The following is a 24,900-nucleotide window of genomic DNA, read 5'->3' as shown; positions in this document are numbered from 1 at the left end:
ATGTGGGTTCATTCATTTGCAACAAACTCGCCACAACCTTCCATCTTTTTCCATATACATCAGGTGACAGGCATTTTCTCTCCACCCTTATTTTCCTTTTATGGTGGTAAATGAGGTAATGGATCAATCCAAGGCTAGAGATGAAGGTGCATATCACGATTCCTTTCACGCGGGTCTTCCATACCACTTCTTTCGTTACAGCGACCACAGCGAGAAAACAAGCCTTGACCTTCTTTGTTAAAAGAGGAAGGAGGAACAATCTTTACAATCGACTCGGAAGACAGTTGTACTCTTCCCAGCTGTGACAGTAGATGTTGAATGTAAACCTACATCTCAGAGATTTTGGGGCATTGCAGAATCGCGTGCACCTGGGTGAACAATGGACACCATGGCTTGCAAGTTTATCGCGAACTGGCAAGGCTCCTTGGTAACACTGCTAGGCCAGGGATCCTTGGAAGTTATCCAAGGGTCCTGGCCCAAATGTCCTTTAGAACAGGCTGGCTAGTTGATCCTCATCGAAGCCTAGAGTCTCCCCCAGGACGTCGTCACACTTAGCCTCTAGCAACCCTCTATAGAAAGACGAGGTGGAACCCGCGCTGCTGGCGTTGCCCGTGCGAGAGAGAAGCAAGAGTGCCTGACGACAGTCCGCTTGCCAAACACCCAACTTTGGTCTACATTTGATCTACGGTCCTAGTTCATTCAAACTAGTAAGCTTAGGCAGTACAAAGGGAGAATACGCATGTTCACCATTCAGGCAGATCCACAAATGCCTCAGCCTCAGCGCATGTCTGCGCATCAACAGCCAAGGTATCCCTAGCCCATTCTTTAGAGGGTGCTGGCAGCAGACAGAGCGCCTTACAAGAAGAGCTCTACCCTTCCACAAGAAGCGAAAGAGCAGACGCTCCAACTTGGTCAGCCACGAAAGGAGGCAAGGCATGACGGTTAGGCGGTAGGTAATCACAGAAGCGATAAACACTCCTGCGACCTCCACCCTTTCTTTCAGGGATAGCCACTGCTCAGACCAAGTCTGAGTTAGGTGGGTCACCCTGCTCGTCACCTCACTCCAATTCTTCTCTATCTAGCGGTCTGGACCAAACCAAACCAAACCAAACCAAACCCCTAGCATTTTAACCGGCCCCTCCGTCCAACGTCTTACGACGTGGCTGGGAGGCATCGTCTTGCTTCTCCAGGTGCCGAGTTGCAAGCCGACTGATTTATCCTGGTTAACTTTTGCTCCTGCCACTTCCTCGTAGTCCTTAATGGCTTTGCCTACCCTCTGTAGATGTACGATCTCGGATACGATGATGGTGATGTCATCCGCGTACGCCGAAACCTTCCTACTGCAACCTAGATCGCGTGGGACGCCCCCACAAGCCCTCCAACTTCCGCAGTAAGGGCTCCAGAGCCAATACATACAGAAGCGGGGAGAGAGGACACTCTTGACGAACAGATCGCTTGATGATGAACTGCTTCGAGAAGAATCAATTCACTTGAACGATCGAGTCAATGTTGCTATATAAAGCAATGATCCATCCGCGGAAGACAGGGTCAAGCCCGAACGCTGCGAAGACCGACACCAGATACTGATGGTCAACCCTGTCAAAAGCTTTATACTGGTCTAAATGGACCAGCGCCCTACCCTTGTCAGGAGACCCAGCCCTCAATGCGTGCTCCTTGCTTGCGTCTGTTCCATCTATTGTGTTCCCAGGTATGGTACACGGAGACCTCTACATACAACAGTGTTCGGGCAAACAGATCACATTGACATAATTTGAAGAAAGCTGTCAAAGTGGTTTCTCGTGGATTCAGAACTACGTTTCGAGCATTGTCTTCTGTGACATATACACGCTGGCCATTTTCAAGATGTACAGAGAGATTTTAAGGTGTTCCTTCATGTAAATAGGGTGTAACCTTTGCGTTGACAGTGCAATTGTCTAAAAGCAGAACCGTTCTTCATGCAGCGCTTGTCAATTGGCTGAACTGTCATGAAAGACATTGTCATTCATGGTATATTCATGAATAAGTCACTAACCGAAATAAGTGGATCTATTGTTTAGAAAAATGCTATTTACTTGTTTAAGGGTTGTACTGGATAAATTGCGAAAATAACCCTAACTGTTCAAATACTAAGAAGTAAACATACTCAACATGATTTATACCAAATAATATAGGTAAATGAATGGGTTATTTCCCTTGGCTGTTAAAATAAAATGTGTTAGTTAAATATGTGGATCCCTTCCAGGGGCCCTAGCTATCTAATTATATATTTTTCTTAAACATCAATGAGCTTAGTAACAAACTGGGTGTTACTTCAGCATGTTTGCAAAGTTTCACGAAAATTCGTTAACGGGTATAGACAGCAACTTGACACAAACAGACAACTTTCTTTTATATATGTATAAGATCTGGCATCTGACATTATCGAATTCCAAAAGAGAAAATTAAACTTGATCATCTAACTCGATGGATAAAAATGGTTGAGAACCATTTTTACCCATGGATCTTTCATTCCAATTTTTACTTGGGTGAACCCACATAATCATCCCATGTTTAAAAATCTTTCAATATTTTTATAATTAAATATTATTAGGAATTGTATTAAAAATTGTTAAAATATATTGTATATTGTAGAAGAATAACCAATTTATTGCACATAACTTTAACAACAAATTTTCATATCCACCACTTGGACTCCGGCTGAGAACCACTGATCTAACTGGAGCCCAATGTATCAGAATAAATAAGAAAATAAAAAAAAAGGGAAAGAAAGGAATAGTAGAGCGACTCACTTTTCATTTAGGGTGTAATTATTATTGACAATTATGTTAGCAGCTTTAAGAAGCGGATATTTTTCACCATTGCATTCTCCCTTGAAATCATCCAGATCCAGTGACCAAAACATCAAACCACCGTAATCGTTTTGCAGGGCAAAATTAGCCTATGGGAAAGAATACCATTTGAATTAACATGATTTCAATATTGAGTTTCACATTGACATTATTAACCACATCAACAAGATTTTCCATTCATATCTAAATTGATTTCTTCTTTCTCTGCTGAATTAACACAAATAATAGAGTACTAAACAAAATAGTTGTGTTAAATTTAGTTTGTTTTGTTTTTTTTCGTTACGTCCAGAGTTCAAATCCCCGCATGAGTCAACTTTATTTTTTTTCCCCAACAGGATTCGTTCTCTAAGTTAACAAGACTCCATACTACTCTACACACTTTTCTCTTGTTTTGTAGCACTCCTATATCTAAGACTCGCTGACTTACCTGCTCTCCAAAGTGTTCCTGCAATATGTTTCTGTAATACTTATCCAAAAGTACTGAAGCAAAGCTGCCTGTTAGCCCTCTGCATATCATTGTACTGATGTACCACTGTATCACACATCACTGTATATTACATTATATCTCTAAATGTATATAGTACAGCTATATTAAAGAAATAAAGCGTAAGCGTGGCTTTATAGGTACAAGCGTGGTTGAGTGGTAAGGTTACTTCTTGACCACATGGTCCCGAGTCCAGTCCCATTGTGTGGCATCTTGGACAAGTGTCTTCTTATATATATATATATATATATATATATATATATATATATATATATATATATATATATATATATATACATATATAATATGAGGGTTTAGTTCACTGGTGATCTAAATGAATAGGCACGCTGTGCAAGTGCCATAATTTGTCGACCGCTAGGTTCTAAGTTCACAGCTGAGGCTGGAGTTAGACATCCGTAGTAGGTTCCGAGTTAGCAGGTATATATTAGAGAAAAAGAACAATAAAAACCAAGGCGGGACGAGTATCTCAAGTAATTTAGAATATTTAAAATATTTAATTAGAGTAAGGTGAATATGATTAATTAATTAATTATTGGATGTCTTACAGCTGTTTCTGGGATATCCCAAGTGATAGGTTAACATCTCCATTCGGCGACAGGGACAAGGTGAGTATGTATGAAAGTTCTAGACAGGGAATTCACAGTTTACAAATGAATAAAATAATAGATAGAATAAAGAGTAAAACAGTAGATAGAAGAATACAGACAGGAGAATAAAGTCCACCACTCATCTGTGAATTGCCTGTCTAGAACTTTCACATATACATTGTCTCGGAATACCCAGTGTATGGGGATGCTAACTTATCACTTGGGATATCCCAGAAACAGCTGTTAAATATTCTAAATGACTTGAGACTCTCAGTCTACCTTGGTTTTTGTTGTCCTTTTTCTTCTAATATATATATATATATATATATATATATATATATATATATATATATATATATATATATATACATACATATATATATATAACACTGAGGTCTATGTAATCGACTATCCCTCTCCTTCAAAATTTCAGGCCCTGTACCTATAGTAGAAAGGATTACTATTGTATATTTATAGTTCTACACCATTATCACCTCCTCATTCTCTTTGTCATGATAAACTTTCTTATTACTTTACTCACTTCACCATTATCATTTTGGTGCGAGTGACGGAGTGGTTTTACTTGTTATTAGCCCACTTCGCCATTTATATTTTCTTTTCCCTCTTCTTCTTCTTCTTCTTCTTCACCCTTGTCATCTTCCACTTCCTTTTCCACTTCTTCCTCCTCCTCCTTCTTCTTCCAATCTTTATGTTTTAGCATTACTGTTATCTATGTAGTTATATTTGAGGCTGGTCACTATTTTTGCCAAATAAACACATGCACTATATACTCGTTCTTCACTTTAGCTTTATTGTTATTATCATTTTAGTGTGCTAAGTTTGAAATCTTTCGTCACACATCCTGTGACCTTTTCAGCGACTCTCCATCTCACGCGCATCTTCCTATTCTGTTTAGTCGATTCTGTCTTTCTGTCTTAAGTATGAGTATGTGTGTATGTATATGAGTTTATACAGGGTGACCCAAATGTAGGTTTACAGTTATTCAACTATCTCTTTCGCATTCATATATTAACAGTTTAGATCTTAATTATAAAAATATATGAAGCCATTATTCTATGCTAATTTAGTTAATTGTAAGACAGAAATTTAAATGTAATAAAATGTTTTAAAAGGAATTTAAAGTGCCTACGTGATAACTGTAAACCCACTTTTGGGCCACCCTGTATATTATACTGTTTGTATCTGTGTCTATTTTCTTTCTTCCCTCATTCTGTCTTTATTCGTCATGTTGCGTAGTGTGGTGGAGTAGTATTATTGTTCCATTCATATTTTCTGTTGAGGCTCGGTCTGTCAATTACTATGTATGTAGCCTGTACAGTATATCTAAGTGTCGTGTCTGTTCTATGTAATTAACCGAGCTTCTATGTTCTAATTGAGCATGTTGGTAGAGCACTAACGAGCTTTCTCCTTTTTGAGCTCCCGCCAGTGTTCACCTAATCGCTTCCCTATGCTATGTGTTATCTCCTCAATCTATGTCGCTACCCTGTTTCTGCACCGTCCCTCAGTACACCGTATGCTATAGACAACATTCTAAATCTTGCAGTTAACTTGTAAGTTTATCCAACATAATATACAGTTGTTATCCGTACATGTGGGGGCCTTTCGAATGGATATATTCTACAGATCAGGGATTTTATGGGGGTTCCTGGCCTTTCTACTACTTTAATCTGTAGATTCATCTAAGGTTTTCCTAAAAAGGTATGCTAACTCGCCACCAGAAGTAGCATCGACAAACATGACGCTCTGGAATTTTTGGTTGTCATACCATGAATTGACCTTATCTATCTTCTTAATCCTTTCTATGCCATTCCAGGATTTACTCCTGTATAGTGGGCAGATCTCATTTGCATCATTCTCTATGATGGCCTTGTACTTAATCTTGGCTTCTTTGTACACTTTGATCCTGTCCGTTTGGCATGCGAAGAATGAAGTGTTGCACTTGTCCTTTTAATTCCGTTGAGTTGCACATGCGGGACACATTTCTCGTCACTCTTACCAAGGGCGCTATTAGGATTTTGAACTCGGCGTTGTCCGCAATAGCAGCGTTCTAAACTAAGAGTAATAATAAAGCTGAAATGAAGAACGACTATACAGTGTGTGTGGTTAATTGGCAAAAAAAAAAAAAATGACCATTTTCAAATGTAACAATATCTGTTTCAACACCCGATTTCACATACATATTATCTATGTCCTTGTCTACCATTTCACACTTTTAAATTTAATTTTGATTTTATCTTTATTTATACTTTGCAGTAAGATATGATAATTTTTTTTTTCACTGTAGCATGAGTTAGTTGTTTGAGACAGACGCTGACCAGTTAAGGATAGTTTGCGAAAATTCAAACATCAACTTCCACCCAAGTCTGAGACGCGTTGAAAATCTAAAAATTCAGTCAGTTGCTGTGAAGACGTTGAACTGTCGACAACGTATTTTCCGGCTGCTCCTTCTATCACTTTTAATAGAGCAATGAGAGTTTAACTTGGTACTATTGTAGTCATTATGACTATTAAGTCAAAGTTGCTTTAACCGCTCCGAGGCAATTTGCCTCTTCTCCACTTGACATTCGTCTTCGTTTATTTTAAACTGTTATGAAGCTTATATCGTTGTTACCGTTTGCTGAAATTGACGTCTACAGCAAGATTTATATCTGCATTATGACATTTGTCTTACATTGTATTGTATCGTGGAATTAGCACCAGCTCCAATTTGAAAACTTGCAAATTGTAGTAAATACAACTGAATTTATTCATGTCTTACGAATGTTTCTCCTCCAGAATGAACATCAACAACCTGATGTTTTGCACACACCTCAATTTCGCCGTTTTTGTGACTTATCAACATCATGTACTTGAACCGGGTCACAGGCGAATTGAATCGCCAGTCCGTGACTATATACAATTAGTGCAAAAACCATTTACTAGTATATCACGACGATTATAACGTAAGAATAAATTTAAATATGGATTAAAAGCAGCACTAGTGTTGTAAACATTATCGATCACACATACTCAATGTATGTGCTTTGCTTGTTCGCCGGTAGGTTGCATGAGTAATCGAAACTGTTCACAACACTAGCGTTGCTTCTAATTCATATTTGAATATACAAGGAATGCTGAAAAGTTGCTGGCTTTGGGTAAAAGAAAATACAGGAGGATCAGTTAATTATGATTTTATCCAGCACATTCCCTCTCAGATTCACACACTTTTAGTTTTTTCTAAGCCTTAAGGTCTTTTAGTTTTTCTAAGCCCGGTAAAGGAACTCGGAAGTTTGGGCTTTCTACTAGTCCTTTCACGATACCCTTAAAGCCAGTAACTTTTAAGCACCCCGTTTATATATATATATATATATATATATATATATATATATATATATATATATATATATATATATATATATATATATATATATATATGATGTTAGACTTCCGTTGCTTCGACGAATGATCGTTCGGCAAGATAGCCGACATTTCTTCTTTTCACCCTTTGACAGGGTCAAAGCTGAAGTCTTTCAGTAGCATCCTCTACTCTCCCTACTGCCTGTTCCCATAGCACCACTGGACTTATAAAGAACATGTGATGGTGTTGGTGCTGCCATCTCGGTTTGCTGAACACTCGGCACGATTAATACTATTATAGCGGACATGGCTCATGCAGGGTCAGTCCCATTCTCTTGTCATTCAAACTTGTATTGGTCTGGTGCAACAAGTGATACAAGCCCATATATATATATATATATATATATATATATATATATATATATATATATATATATATAAACAAAATTAAGGGATCAGCAACAGGTTGCTTCACCACATACCGAAGTTCAGAAATAGCAGCTAAAAATGCTGAAACTCCAACAGATAGCAGTTACCCTCTATAGTTTAGTTCGTTATTTTTCTTCTTGTTTTACCTATGTGAGTTGAGGGTAACTGCTATCTGTTGGAGTTTCAGCATTTTTAGCTGCTATTTCTGAACTTCGGTATGTGGTGAAGCAACTTGTTGCTGATCCCTTAATTTTGTTTATAAATGTATAAGAACTTTTAAATAAGTTCCACACCGATAATGGTGCTTACATACCGAAGGGCTTGGTAAAAATTATTAATTTATTAATAAATTGATAATCTTTTACCCTTTTAATTGTAATAATTAATATATATATATATATATATATATACTATTTCTTTATTGCCCACAAGGGGCTAAACACAGAGGGGACAAACAAGGACAGACAAAGGGATTAAGTCGATTACATCGACCCCAGTGCGTAACTGGTACTTAATTTATCGACCCGGAAAGGATGAAAGGCAAAGTCGACCTCGGCGGAATTTGAACTCAGAACGTAACGGGAGACGAAATACCGCTGAGCATTTTGCCCGGCGTGCAAACGTTTCTGCCAGCTCACCTTTATATATATATATATATATATATATATATATATATATATATATATATATATATATATATATATATATATATATATATATATATATATATATATATATATATATATATATATATATATATATATATATATATATATATATATATATATATATATATATATATACACACACACACTTTTACTTGTTTCAGCCATGCGGCTGTGGTCATGCTGGAGCACCACCATATATACATATAGTTTGTATCTACACTTTGAAAAGGGGGAAATCCTTCACACATTTGCACACAGTTTTTCTGAAGTTAGATCTTCTTATGATTCAAGTATTGTGAATTACAAACTTAATATTGAAGTATCGCAACAGAAATTCTGGACTAACTCTAGTTTTAAATGTGCTCTTATAAAACTATGTACAAACCTTCAATGCTACACTCTGGTTGTTTTCGTAACCAATCCAATCATTGTCCACGACAGTAAAGGGGACTCCTCTGTCTTCCATGAAAACACTTGTTGAGCTTTTTAAAAGCTCACATGTCTGTGAAGCAAAAAACAAATAACAAGATTTTAAAAAACACATGCTAAATATAAATACAACTGTTTCAGATATATATTACAGTGAGCTGAAAGTTTCTATCAATAAAAGCTATCCATGTAATTAATAAATAAATTGCCTGGCTCTAGGTGTATTAAAAATGCTAAAAATATCAAACAAGAGAAAGATAGCACCAAAGATGAATTGATCAAACTTCGACTGCTCAATGTCAAACTTACACTACTAGATGAAAAATTCCGGATATTCATATATTTTTGGCAATCCAATCGGTGAAACATGCCGAGAAGTAAACACTGGTAAAATCAAAATATGTTGGCATTCATACACACACATATAGCATAGGCTTTAACTTTAGAATTATTTCTCAGTGAAACTGAATGTAATTTCTTATAGAGAATTTGTAAATTTATCTACAAAAAACGTTAGCTTAACCTAACTTGGAGAAAATCCTACTAGAGTAATGAAATTAATGTAGAACTTTACCTCGTAGTAAGCTAGAAAGCCTTTGGTTTTTGTATATATTCCTTTAGTTCCTTCACCGAAAGAAGGAAGACCTTCTTTTATGTTCTGAGGGCTATGCGACCCAATGAGAAAACTGCGACCATAAAATGGTATACCGATATTAATCTTTTTCTTAGGAACACCAAGACTGTTCCAGTAAGAAGCTGTAAAGTTCTGCAAATATAAATTAGTGCACACGTGAGGCAAGATTCGGAATAAAATTCTGGTATTTATGCGGAGAATATGAAAACGACCATTGGAAGGTGGGGAGTTCAGAACTGAAGGGCGCAACAAAGTACCAGAGATGGTATCGGCCAACAAGGCATCAATGGACTGCGGGCGTCTCGAGTGGGGCGGTGGCGGTTGGGAAAACAGAAATGCGCGAATAAACGAGACTATTACGAAGCTGTGTGGACGAACATGAAGCAGAGGCGCAGATTGTATAGTAAAACACAGCAAACTTTCAAATGAGACCGTTTGTATATATAAAAAAATACTCATGTCACCATTTTTCACTGCAATAACGAAATATTGTTCACGTTACTTAGTATGGATCCTAGTTATCGTTTCCATTATGGTATGGAAGGATAATGCGGTGATTACTCAGGATGGAAATTATACTTTACTTTCATCTCCGACAAAATGTTATTTGGCCAAACCCAAGAAGTGGCTAGATCCAGAGTAATATCTACAGTGATATATCTTCAGTGATTTGTTGTATGATCAATGTATATATATATATATATGTATATATATATATATATATATATATATATATATATATATAAAAAACTTACTTGGAAGAGGATGCGTGGCGTTCAATCATATAATATATGCATATATACATACGTATATGTACATACATCTATACGTATATATATATATATATATATATATATATATATATATATATATATGCATATGTGGGCACAGGACGTCGCGACACGTGTACAACAAAAATATACGAAGTACGAGTACATGGAATATGAACTATTTTTTCGAACAACGAAAGACACAAATGGAAAACAAAACAAACAACACAAAAAACGACCCTTCATCAGTTTTTGGCTGTTTTTCTACTCTCGTATTTCGAGCATTTAACAAGATACGCTTTCGATAAAACAGTTGCTCCTGCAAAGCAAATTAAATCAAATTTGGGTTTTTGCGGAGGGTCAAAATTGGTAACACAAACAGGAGAGTGAAAACAAACAAGAAGGGCTGCTAAACCTAAACTAGGTTGTGGTGGCGTAAATCAAGCTTGGACAGGAGACAGACAAGAACACGGCTTCTTTGATCCAGCTACAACGGAGAGAAAGAAACACAAGTTAGGAGAAGAAAGATGGCCGATGGTCACGTGGGAGCCACGTGAGCAAGGGAGGAAGAGTGAGGGAGAGAGAGTGACAAACAGAGAAATGTGAAGGGGAGAGGAAAAATGGAGATAGGATAAATGAGAAAAAACAGGAGGGGGAGAAGGGGAGAAAGGGAGAAAGGAAGAGAGAAAAAAGCGAAAAAGTAAAAAAAATAGTAGAGTGCGCATCAGAATTATTAAGGTAAAACTTACTTGGAAGAGGATGCGTGACGTTCAATCATATAATAATATAAATAATTTATATATATATATATATATATATATATATATATATCCCAAACTGCGTGACCTTGGTATCGTTGGAAAAATAGAGGAGTAGATGCATGACTTTTAAAAATTTTGCAGCCAATTGTGCTCTCTATGAGGAGCTAATCAATTCTAAGTGGAGCCCATCATGGAATTGTACAGGGACCACTACTCTCAGACATGCCCTCAGTCATACAGTCAGCCACTCTTACTAGCTCTCTTGATGATACAAAAGTAAAGGATCTTGTTGATAACTCAAGGCTACAGAAAGATCTAAATGAAATATACTAGTGGACTGAATAAAACATGTAGTTCAATACTGAAAAACTTCGACCCACAAACAGATTGCAATTAGAATGCACAAGACTAAGGGTATTGCAATCCTGGAATCAGAATCGGTGCGTGACCTGAGAATCTATATGAGTGGTGATGCATCATTCCGTGTAAGATGGCAACAATGTGCAAGCGACTGGCGAGTTAGATTCTGAGCCCATTCAGAACGTGAAAAAAGGAAACCATATTTATGGAGAACATTCGTTCTCAACCACATGGATTACTGCTCCCTATTATGGTCGCCAAAAAACGTTAAACTAACAGCAGAAATCAAGGCAATCCAAAGCCATTACACCAAAAATAAATGCTTCGATGCAACAGATGGGTTACTGAGGGAGGCTAAAAGAACTGATGGTCGACCCCTTAGAGAGAAAATACGAAGGTTTTCCACCCGCTTTGGGATTGAAAATTGCACCAATCACAGGACTGGACGCCACTGCATACTACCAAAGATACTACCCTCTTTTTCCAGAGTAAGAATCCTATACTGTAACAGTTAAAAGTTCAAAGGCCCACAATTTTTCAATACCTTTCCAAAGGGCCTTTGAGATCTACGAGGAGTAGATGTGGATATGTTCGAAGAATATTTAGACAAAATTTATGAGACTAAATGAACCCACACCGCAACAAGAAATGAAAAGGTCAACTTTGTCCAACTCACTACCTTATCAAAACCGATTCCGAAGACAAGACCAAGAATGACTAACGATTTTAAAAAGTCAATCATGTGTGGTTGTGTGATAAGTCTACTCCACAATCATATGGTTCCGGTGCAGCACCTTGGGCAAATGTCTTCTACCAAAGCTTTGTAGTGGATTTGGTAATCAGAGACTGAAATAAGTCTGGTCTATCATGTGTGTATGTGTGTGTGTGTGTGTGTTCACCCACCAGTGCTTAACAACCGATGTTGGTTTGTTTGTGTCCCCGCAGGTTAGCGGTTCGGCGAACGAGTCCAAGAGAATAAGTATCAGGCTTTAAAAAAATAAGTGCTGGGGTCGATTTGTTCGACTAAAAAGCCTTTCAAGGCGGTGCATTAAAGTATTTTTTAGTCCGACAAATCTATAATTTGTTTCAGCCTAATAACTGGGAAAAGTAAATGATAAATAAAAGATAACGTTCCTTCCTTTTTGTCATTTTGAATATAAAATATATTAGAACTTGATGCGTTGACAAGCCATACTTACGACACTTCTTTCGTAGTCCACCCCAGTTGTGAAGGTACCAGAGTAAAGAGCACTGGGGTGCATCGCATACTCAGCATCTTTAGGTGAATAAAAGTCGTACGACATAATTGATATTACATCAACAGATCTGGAAATGAAAAGGAAAAGAAAAGCTATTGTTTTTAGTCAAATTCTATTTGAATTCTAACTTTAAATTTCGTTAATTTTTATTCTTTAATTGAATCTATTTGATGGTTATTGAAATTCTGTTTGAATTTTAGTCCCAGTTTATCACTTCCACTTCCTCTTCTCATCTTATCACTTCCCCTTCCCCAAAATGTCACGCAGTGGGAGTGAGCCCGGAACCATATGGTTGGAAAGCAAACTTCTTACCACACAGCCATGCTTGTGTGTGTGTGTGTGTATGGAGAGAGTGAGAGAGACAGAGAGAGAGAAGGGAGACAGACAGAGAGAGAGGGGAGACAGAAAGAGAGAGAGAGGAGACAGAAAGAGAGAGAGAGGAGACAGAAAGAAAGAGAGAGAGGAGGCAGAAAGACAGAGGAAGAGAGAGTGGAGGCAGAAAGACAGAGGAAGGGAGAGAGGTAGTAATGTAGATAAACACAGTTAGGTTTGATGTATGTTTACATAGAACACAAAAAATACAGGATTAAAAATAACGAAATTATGTAATGCCTTTACCCGACAACTGCTTCAGGAAGCCCAGAGTTATGTAATGATCATAATTTGCAGATGATAAATGTAAAAAGTTATAGGTATGCAATAAGTGACCAGTCACATGAATATATCACAGTTAGTCCAGTTTCCCTCATCAAAAAAGAAGATTTTCAATTGTAGTTCATACAGTAGTGCCAGAAAATATAACATGTTGAAAGCAGAAAGGAGGTGGAATGAAACTTTAAGAACCAGGATAAGTGGAAGAAGAACACCCGTGAGATGAAAAAGGAAGGGAGAGAAGTAAAAAGAGAGAGAGAGAGAGAGAGAAGAAACGATAAAATTAAAACTAGCCTGTCGAAAGCATACGTCACGAGCAAACAATAAAGCAGTTGGGCATGTCAATTGTCCAGACAAAAAGGCGGAGAGAGATAAGCGTTGAGGTAAAGTAGTTGAGGTGTGGTGATAGAGGTGAAAAATATGATGAGAGAAAGAAAATATGCTATGAGGAGAAAGTAATATGATGCTTTGCAACTTAAATAACGAGTAAAGATATTTAGTCACAACTAAGAGAAATTTTAACGATTTTACATAATAAGCAAATGTGCAATAATATTTATGTTTACAAGAGAAGATTACGTCAAAGAACCTATTGAGTAATTAGGTATTTTAATGGTGTGGAATTGTGAGCGATTTCCTGCAACATAATTCATGAACACCGTGGTTAGTGTTGTAGGGAGTACCCTCACAATCAGGATAATGTATAGGGAATGCTCTGGGACTTGAAGTGCCCTGAATGAAGAATTTGGAGTTTGAATTCAAATTCATTTGAACGCCACTATATGTTTTCTATATTGAGCTTTTCTAGCCCTCACCTACTTACTTTGTGTGTGTGTTGGGGGGGGTGATGATTAACTCTGGATTTATGTATATAACCTGAACATATTTTACGTCCTTCCATTCCCTGGTGAGGTATAAACAGGCAATTTATATAGAGTTTCACATACTTATTTATAGCATCAATATCGTAGGCTTCATCTATCAATGTTTTTTCAGACCCTACAATAATTCCGAGAAGGAGTTCCTTTTCTTTTGATTCATTCTTAAACGCATCTTTCATTTCCTGAAATTAGAAACGTTTTTAATTAATGAGACAATTAATGTGTATACACACACACACACACACACACACACACACACACAGAGTCACTCACTCACACACAATCACTCACTCACACATACAGACAGACTAAACCACCTGCAAAGAATTCCTTTCAGGCTCAGTAATTTAGTAACCAACATATTACGACCACTGATCCACATAGTTTCCTCTTGATGCCACTTGCACTATTGCTACAATGGTTTCTGCTCTTTTGAACTATCTTCGGAACTACTCTTTTCACCCAACTTCACCTATCCCTCATCATTTTTATCGTGTCTTTGAGTCAAACCCCACAATAAACACAGCAACCGTCTGAAATTCACCCACCCCACCATCTACTTTTTTCCTCCAACTACAAATGTTTGGTCACTGATGGAGTCATTAAAAGCTATTGAATATCATTGAAAAAAAAATAATTACATCGCCTCTAACTCTTTGTCTGTCCTGTGCATCATATGTGACACGCAGAGCATATTTCCCTCGCTTCCATACACCATATATGATACACATTCTCAATTTTTTCAGCCTCTAGAGTAACTTAGGACTTATGAAAAGAAGCCTTTATATTAGCCAGAACGTATGAAAGAAGACTAACTTGTTTTTAAAAACAAGCATGGACGTTTAGAAAAAAATTATGTAACTACTTTGGGCAGGCAAAGGGTTAATTATGAAAATATCAATAGGTTTCAAGAAATAGATTGTAGTACAATACTTAAAGTTTGGCTGTGAATGACAATCGACGGTTATGAAATTCAAATGCGCAATCAATGTCTGAAGCCAGGTTAAGTAACTGACGTTAGAAATATAAGGAAAGTTTTATTAATTATAAGATACAAATCTGAGAAAACCAAAATGTATCTTGTTTTATGGCAATTACAGCAAAATATATTTGAACAACAGTTTTGGATGATATATCCATATTTTGAAATGATTTAGTCAGAGGAGGAAAGGCGACGTCTAAGACCTTCTTTAGGGCCTCCAAGCCTCATGGAAGGAAAGGAAGAAATTATCCTCACACCGAAGATTTAGCTTGAATGCTTTCTGGCTGGCGGAGACACCTCTAAATGTACCCAAGTAAAAGTTGGAACTCTTAAACATTTGTGACAGTGAATCTACAAGCAGATCCAGGATCAATGCAAAGGAGGCACTCAACGGTCAAATGTAGAGGCAATAGATTGATTCTATCACTTGTTTATATTTAAAAAGAAAATTATTAATTTTTTAAAAATTATGCTTAAAATAAATTATCATTTTATTTTAGATATTCTTTCAAACTCCAAATAAACTCCAGGTTCTTGCTTTCTTGTTCCTCTAAAATGACAGACAATGTTGAAAACTGCACTTCTCTTATATATATCTCCTGATTAGATAAGCTACCGACAAACCAGTTGTGGCTGCAACTATACGTGCGATGGTGACCTGTTGATCATCCTACTGCATATGTCTATGACAAGACCAGACTTGGGGATTATGGAAATATAACCCCCTTACCTATCAAGTATTCGGAATATGCAGCCCATGGAGTTATTGCAAAATTTGATTAAATGAGTTGAGAGATTTCTTCACTATCATCCTTAGGCCAAAACGTGTGGTTGATTTATCTTGGCTTGGTGGCAGACACTAAAGATAGTATTGGGTGGACAAAACGGAAATATTAATCTAATCTCTCAACATTTTGAAAAGAAACTAGAGAAGTGAGCAAACATAGGGTAAAGTTGAATCTAGTAAGTTCCTATAAATATTTGACAAGACTATTTAAGTTATTTTTTTAATTACCGTTATTATTAAAAATAAGTGCTAAGGCGGTGAGCTGGCAGATCGTTAGCATAGCGACATTTTGTTCGTTTATACGTTCTGAATTCAAATTTTGCCGAGGCTGACTTTGCATTTTACCATTTCGGGGTCGATAAAATAAGTACCAGTTAAGTCCTAAGGTTGATGTAATCGACTCACCCCACCCCCGAAATTGCTGGCCTTGTACCAAAAATTTGAAACCGATATCTACAGGAAATGTAAGGCTGCGAACTTGCATAATCGTTACAAAATGCATATCGTCATTTTCCCACGGATCTTCAAGTTTTTAGTTCAAATGCCACCAATGTTGACTTTGTCTTTCAACCTTTCGGAATTGCGGCTTATTATTTTTATTTTATTAAAATAAAGAAAGTCTCTAACTCACCTTAAGTAAGTCGCCAAATTTTTCTTTGTCATCTGATTGACTTCCTCTTTTTGTCGGAAATATCCAGCAGATATCTAAACCATCAAAGTTATTTTTGCGAAGGAATGTAATTACGTCTTCGATGAACTTTTTTCTATTGGCTTTGCTAGAAATTACAAGGGTAAATGGAAGAGAACCCATATTCCAACCGCCGACAGCCAACATTGTTTTCAGGTTCTTATGCTTCAATTTAAAATTGTTAACTCTGGTGTACCTGTTCGAAATAGAATATGCGTGAAATTTCGTATCATTTCAAATAAGAATGACAATAACGATGGTTGCTTCTATAGTTAATCACCTTACTAAATATATTACAACATTTTCTAGTCTCTCGATAATAGGTTCAAATACCGTCTTGGACGATTTTGTTCTTCAGTTCTTCAATAAAATATACGCCAATAATTCACTGGAGTCATCTCAAAACATGACATGAAGCTTGTGTTAATCAAAACTCTTGATTTTGAAGAACATATATGTTCTTCAAACAGCAACATTGTAGTTAATAATCATTATTATCATTTCATTTATAGACACAAGACCAGCATTTTTAGGGGAAGGGTAAGTCGATTACATCGATCCCAGTACTCAAATTATTTTATCGACCCCGAAACCTAACGATTTTGCCAGTTCGTCGCCTTAATAATAATAATAATAATAATAATAATAATAATAATAATAATAATAATAATAATAATAATCCTTTCTACTATAGGCACAATTTGGGGGAGGGGTACAGTTGATCATATCGACCCCAGTACTCAACTAGTCCTTATTTTATCGACTCAGAGAGAATGAAAGGCAAAGTCGACCTCAGTGGAGTTTGAACTCAGAACATAGCGACAGACTAAATACCGCGGTTTCAAATCTTGCCACAAAAGTAGCAATTTTGGGAGAAGGGATAAGTCGATTACATCGACATCAGTGTTCAACTGGTATTTATTTTATCAACCCGAGAGGTTGAAAGGCAAAGTCGACTTCGATGAAATTTGAACTCAGAACGTAGCGACGGGCGAAATATCGCTAAGCATTTCGTCCAGCGTGCTAACAATTCTGCCAGCTCACTGCCTTTTATTAATAATAATTCTTTCAACTATAGGCACAAGGCCTGAAATTTTGTGGTGGTGGTGGGGGGGGGGGGGGGTAAGTTGATTACACCTACCCCAGTACTCAACTGCTACCTAATTTATTGGCCCCGAAAGAATGAAAGGTAAAGTCGACCTTGGCGGACTCTGAACTCAGAACGTAGCAACAGACGAAAAACTGCTAAGCTTCTTGCTCGGCGCGCTAACGATTCTGCCAGTTCACTGTCTTGATAATAATAATAATAATCCTTTCTACTATAGGCACAAAGCCTGGATTTTGTGGGGAGAAGAACAGTCGATCACATTGACACCAGTACTTCACTGGTACTTAATTTATCGACCCTGGAAGGATGAAAGGCAAAGTCGACCTCTGCGGAATTTGAACTCAGAACGTAGCGACGGGTTAATACCGCTAAGCGTTTCGCTCGGCGTGCTAACAATTCTACCACCTCGCCGCCTTAACAATAATCCTTTCTACTAAAGGCATAAGGCATAAAATTTGGTGGGAGGGGACTAGTCGATTACATCGACCCCAGTGTTTCAGTGGTAGTTAATTTATCGACCCTGCAAGGATGAAAGGCAAAATCGACCTCAGCGGAATTTGAACCCAGAATGTACAGACGGACGAAATGCCGCTAAGCATTTTGACCGGCGTGCTAACGATTCTTTCAGCTCATTGCCTTAATAATAATAATAATAATAATAATAATAATAATAATTCAAATTTTACGATGAGGGCAGCAATTTTGGGGGAGGGGATGAGTCGGTTACATTGACCCAAGTGTTCAACTGGTACTTAATTCATCGACTCCGAAAGGATGAAAGGCAAAGTCGACTCGGCGGAATTTGAACTCAAACTGTAAGGACGGACGAAATGCCGCTAAGCATTTCGCTTGGCGTACTAAAGATTCTGCTATCTCGCCGCTTTAATAATAATAATAATAATTTCATTTATTTGCCACCAGGACGACGGATGAGGGGATCAATACAAAGACATAAAGTGCGGTGGATTACATATAATGGAATGATAAAATATTTAAATAAGCAACAAAATAAGCAACAAAAAGAAAGTATTACGGTATACAATGAAAAGGAAGGGAGATATACATAGTACAGAAAGACTTAAAGAAAAAAGTTAAGGAGGGCGGCGTGGTAATCATCACTACAGACCCGGCCGATAGACGAATCTGTCCCACTCGTGACAGCAGCTGTTGGACATAACCACACAAGTCAGTATGCTCGGACAGTGAAAGAGTGCGTGCAAAACGGTTTCGTCACTCTGCGCAAACCTCGGACAAGCCCGCCTGACAGCAAATCCGTGCTTGCTTGTAGAGTTTATCTCGAACCAGTAGCGTCCCCCGTTAGCACTGCCAGACCAAGGGCATTTGGAAATTATCCCTGATAGTTCCCGACCGGAAAGTCCTCCGGAACAAACTTGCCAGTTCGTTTTCGTCAATGCCCAGGGTCTCCTCGAGAACGTCATCGCACTTCCCCGCCACTAATCTTCTATAAATTTTTAAAGCGGAATATCCACCGATCCCATTGCCCGACTGGTAGAGGGCTGTGGTCGCCTGAAGATATTCTAGGTGCCAGGTGCCAAGTCTCAGTCTTTTCTTCATCCGGGATTGCAGCTCCGTCAAGGAAACAAGCTACAGAAAGACAAGCCTCATAAATGGAGCTCACACACGCTCATCGTCCAGAAATCGTTGCAGGTAGCGTAACCCAAGAGCGTGTCTGCACATTAGGAGCCGCGGCATACCTAATCCGCCACTCAGAGGATGCTGGCAACAGACTGACCGCCTGACCATTAGAACGCGTCCTCCCACAAGAATTCAAATAAGAGATGTTCCAGCCTGGTCAAGCAGTAACCGGGACAAAACACAACAGTCAGGCGATAAATGATAACGGAGGCGATACAGGCATTCGCCACCTCTACCCGACCTTCCAGGGTCAGCTTCCTCTCAGCCCATTTCTGGGTATGGACTGGCCGCCCTGTTCACCACCTCATCCCAGTTCTTATCAACCTGGAGGTCTGGACCAAACTGGTCCGTCGGTCCAGCGTCAGACAACGCCGTCCGATAGCATCAACTTGCCTCTCCATGAGCCCGACCGCAAACCCACCGATTTGTCGGCGCCTGCAACCGACTCATATTCCTTTAGGATGGTGCCTCCCGTCTCCACTTCGGAAGCGTCTGATACTATGACGGTGATGTCGTCTGTGTATGCCGTCACTGTCCTTCCGTGTCCCAGTTCGAAAGGGATGCCCCCTAACTGTTACACCTTTTGCAGCAGTGGCTCGTGTGCCAATATGTACGTTAGAGGCAACAACAGACAGCCCTGACGAACCGAGCGTGCGATGCCAGACGGATCCAATAGGTGACGGTTTTCCTTGACCAGTGAATAGGTGCCGCTGTGCATTGCAGCGATCAAGCCACTGAAAACGGGTCCGAAACCGCCTGCTTTCAGGATAGCTTTGAGGACGGCTTCTAAGTAGCAATGGTTGACCCTACTGAATGCTTTCGAGTGATCCAAATTGATCAGAACACCCCCCGAAGCCAGCTTTGGTTCCAGCCCTCTCTATGATGTATCGCATAATGTGGAAGCTGTCGCGAATAGACCTGCTCTGGATTGCGCACGTTTGCGCTTCTGCGAGCAGGCCAGTGCCAACTTTATGCTAACACCTTGGCCAAAATCTTGAACTGTGTTTAGCTGACTTATGGACCGAAAATTCCCTAGTACGTCTCCATTGCCGTCGCCCTTCCTCAGCAGTGTCCATACCTCGGTTAACAGCGCTAGGAATTCTACAGTTGTGTTGCCAGTTGCGGTAGACGTCTGCCAAGTGGTCGCCAAACAGATCTGGCATGAATACATAGAATTTATAGGGCAGGCCATCCAAACCGGACGATTTGCGACTTGTGCAATCGCTCATTGTCTCCCGAATTTTAGCGGCCGCTATCGACTTTTCACATAACTTCGCGTAAGCTGCTGAGAGCCGCGGCAAGCCGTCTAGGTACGAACTAAAGTCCACTACCATCGTCGACCCATTCGCCCTCCCAAAACAGCCACACGAAGTGCTGCTGAAAAGCTGCACACATCTGCTGGGAGCCGAATAATACACGCCTGTCTCGCGCCCGATCCGTCAAAGACCTGATCATGGTTTTGTCACCATGTCGCGTCTCCATCGTTCGGGCCCGTCGAACAGCTTTAGTTCCTTCATGTTTAAGCGCACGGGCCTTAGCTCTGACAACGCAACCTTCGTGTTTCGCTTCGAAGAAATGGTCAAGGGCCATTCTCGCCGCTAACACATCGGATGCGATGCCCTTCTAATCGCCTCTTCTAATTTGCTAACTAGTTTCCCCTCTAATCTATTCCTTTCGATTGCTATAGTTTATGGAGATAACTAGGCTGTGAAAAACTTGTCTCGATGGTTTACATTTTCTAGTTTTAAACATTTGTTCGGAATACAAATACCCTGTATTTGATTTTGTTTTCTCTCTCTTAGAACCAATAACTTAATTAATAACAGTGATGTACACCACAGTTCTATAGCGTGTTACAAGAAGTATTCTGCACCAATACCATCATACCCAACTCTGTTCAACACATTGAACTTCATGTTGTTACATTCCTCTGTGTTTATCCAGTTCTTTGCTAGACCGATTCAATTTGCAAACAAACGACTATTTACCGAAGCAAATCATTATGAGTTTCTTTGAAGTCTACTGTTTCACGATTTCAAAAAAGTCCCAACACAATCTTCTTTCAAGAATGATGATATTTTATCCAAGTATGCTAACCAGTTGCACTCAGACATCACATATTGTCAGAACATGGGTTAGATAAATAACAAGACTTAGGTCTATGAAGGTCTTTCCTGGAATGGCTTCTGAAGATTCACATGGTAACTTCAACTGAACACTGAAACCGATCGTAACATTCATTAAATATAGTTTTCTCCTTGCTTTTAACACTAGTTTATGATTCACTCGGTTCTTTGCTGGGGAGTCTGGTCCAAAGAAAGCTAAGATTCTTATTCTTGGACCATATTAGTATTTTGAAAGTTTCTATAAATACTGAGTTCTTGTTGGATTTAATTGGTTGCGTGTTTCCTATGTATTATCACAATAAAAAATATATATTATAAGTAACTCACATTCCGGTTAACCACTCGCCGTTTTCGTCATTCCATTCGTACGCAACTAATGCGTTATCGACGATGTTAGCAAATGCATAAGAAATATGTGTGCACAATGTTGGATCGATATCTTCAGGAAAGAATTTCACTTCATCGTTGCGGTACTGAGCCCAGTTTGTGTAAAAACACCAACGTCGCATCTCTGATGTGTCTGTAAAATAATACATTCATATATGAGTATATATATATGGAAAATAGAAGTCAAAACATGAGTATATATATATTTTTATTGATATTTAGCAGAAACAACAGAGTGACTCAAGGCTCGAGAGTTTCGTTTGATTAGTACTAATGCACGAAACTCCTGAGCCACTTTGTTGCTTCAGAGTGTGTGTGTGTGTGTGTGTGTGTGTGTGTGTGTGTGTGCCGCTCAAAATGCATACACATTTTAATACCTGATTATTCAATTAATTTTTAACTCTTTTTAGATTTAATTCATTAAAAATAATGACGGAAACTAGGAAAGCTTTCAACGAAGGAAATTTGTCCTAAAGTGCAACTGGAAGTTTGGACACGCAGTCGAAGTGCAAAATCAGTTTAGGAAAGAATTTCAAAAAAATCCTCCTACACGACTTATCATCCTTCGTATTAAAGATACGTTTGAAGCAAATGGAACTGTTAAGAATATCTACATTCACACTCTTGAAGACAGGCGTCAAAGAGCAAGAAAGGGTACGAGAAACGCATTGCCAGAGCTCAAGAAAATCTGCGCAACAAGAGTCGTAAGATAGGAATTTCAGAGTCATTAAATGTCCATCATATTTTGAAGCGCCGACATTGGAATAGCTACATTTCAAAAATAATAAGAACAGTCTATGCTCTCAATGAAGAGGACTCAGATCGAAGAGTGAAGTGTTACCAGTGGTAGTGGTAAGACGTGTAGAAGATGCACCACTTTCCAACATATATTGTTTAGAATGTTGAGGTTACATTTCAATTAAATGGCTTAATTAACTGCCATAATTACACCTACAGGGGGCCTGAGAGTCTGCTTCTTACGGTGGAACATGGTGTGGCTTGTCATCAAAAGGATTGACTCTATCATTTTATGGTATTGTGATTGGTTCCACTTACGTGAACTTGCTGTGGTAATGTAAGAGTCTACCATAATGAGATTTTGCCAAACAGGTAGATTGGACGAAAAGGTTCAGTAGAATGTCCCCTGCGTACACTGAACCTCATGCCACTAAATTTTCTTATGGGAATATTTAAAGATAAATCTTCTGGTACAAAACCGGTAACAGTAGACAAATTGTCTGTTGCCATTGAACGAAAATGCGTGCAAATACCGAACGAAATGTTTGTTGACGTTTATGTTCCACTGCTTTACGTTATCAGCAGGGCCTGGACCAGAGCGATCATCAGTTTGAAAACAGTCATTCATAAACAAATTAAATTCTGTTTGTAGATTCATTTAAATTTTGAAAACTGTAAATGTATTTTAATAATCACTGATTTATTGTAATTCAATGTGTGTATAAATGTTTTAGAAGAAAACAGTATCACAAAAGAGCAACAAGTCATTTTAAAAGAAATATAGTACAGGAATAATGCAGTTATCTCCACCCTGGTCCAAAATATAGCACTCATTTTTACCATCTCCTCTTCGTAAGAGAGACCCAGCGCCAATGACTCTTTAAAACGCTTCCAAGACTGTCCTGGGGAAATTTCGAACCTGCGTTCTCATTCCTAAGGTATTTTTCGATGATGTTGTTGTTGTTGTTATTATTATTGTTGCTATCAGTATTATTATTATTATTATTATTATTATTATTATTCAGGTCACTGCCTGAAATCAAACTCAGAATCTTGGGGTTAGCAGCCCGCGCTCTTAACCACTACGGGCATATGGCGTAGTGGTTAAAAGCGTGGGCTACTAACCCCGAGATTCTGAGTTCGATTCCAGGCAGTGACCTGAATAATAATAATAATAATAATAATAATAATAACAACAACAACAACAATAACAACATCGAAAAATACCTTATAACCTTAGGAATGAGAACCCAGGTTCGAACTTTCCGCAAGACACCTGATGAAGGCTGGAGGGTATATCAGCCGAAACGTTGTGTCAACAACAAACAAGATGAGGACAAATATCCGTCAAATGTAAATAATGTAAATAACGTATATTTATATATATGTATACTATAAGGGGAGCAAAAGTGTACGTACGCCCGCTATATGTATATATAAATATTTTTAAAAAATGGAACAAACACGCAATAGAGGCCAATAAAACATCCGGACAGATAGACGATACAAAAGCGGACAGGTAAAACAACAATTAGAGGTCAGGGAAAAAAGGACGTTTCATTCGTGGCCTTCTTTCGCCAGTTAAGTTACCAGAGGTCCTTACAGTTTCGGGTCCGAAACTGTAAGGACATCTGGTAACGTGTCTCATTGTAAATGTCGCATTGTGAGAACTCTAAATTTACCTTATTGCAACCTCTTTGTTCCCCCACCTAACTGACGTTCTCCCTTCTTGTTACCTGCCCTCTCTGTTACGTAACTTTTACCTCTCTCTATCTTTCTTCTTGCCGCTTGTCTAACTGCTCGTTTTGGCTCTTGTTGTTATTGATAGGCTAATTCTATCATACCTTTTCCTCACTTTTCCCTTTCTCATGTTGACCTTCGATCAGTTCACACGCTCTTAGTTCGTATCCCAACGTAAATCTCACACATACGCACAAGCACTCACACACGTACCCACACACCACACACACACATACATATATATATATACATATATATATATATATATATATATATATATATATATAAAATATATATATATACATATATACACACACCACATATATATATATATATAAATATATATATATATATACACACACATATATATATATATATATAAATATATATATATATATATAAATATATATATATACATATATACACACACACATATATATATATATATAAATATATATATATATATACACACACATATATATATATATATATAAATATATATATATATATTTATATATATATATATATATATATATATATATATATTT

General features: G+C 38.1%; 1 protein-coding gene across 3 annotated transcripts in view; it reads right to left on the bottom strand.

Moving 5' to 3' along the window:
* Positions 1 to 24,900, bottom strand: part of LOC106876066 (chitotriosidase-1) — a 36,963-nt gene that overhangs the window by 5,766 nt on the left and 6,297 nt on the right. For 2 of the 3 annotated variants that reach the window (XM_089352530.1, XM_014924473.3), the window contains 7 exons: positions 21,815 to 22,007; positions 16,541 to 16,793; positions 14,207 to 14,322; positions 12,549 to 12,675; positions 9,399 to 9,590; positions 8,781 to 8,897; positions 2,790 to 2,938 (listed from right to left, as the gene is read on the bottom strand). In XM_089352530.1, coding sequence (XP_089208656.1) covers positions 2,790 to 2,938; positions 8,781 to 8,897; positions 9,399 to 9,590; positions 12,549 to 12,675; positions 14,207 to 14,322; positions 16,541 to 16,793; positions 21,815 to 22,007 — 1,147 coding nt within the window. Of the gene's footprint in view, positions 1 to 2,789; positions 2,939 to 8,780; positions 9,006 to 9,246; positions 9,591 to 12,548; positions 12,676 to 14,206; positions 14,323 to 16,540; positions 16,794 to 21,814; positions 22,008 to 24,900 lie in introns of all 3 variants that reach the window. The other variant, XR_016241941.1, reaches the window with a different exon arrangement.

This window comes from Octopus bimaculoides, chromosome 5 (assembly GCF_046866305.1).
Source record: "Octopus bimaculoides isolate indiv1 chromosome 5, ASM4686630v1, whole genome shotgun sequence".
NCBI lineage: Eukaryota > Metazoa > Mollusca > Cephalopoda > Octopoda > Octopodidae > Octopus > Octopus bimaculoides.
The sequence above is the reverse complement of the archived record's forward strand: the minus strand, read 5'-3'. Positions and strand labels throughout refer to the sequence as shown.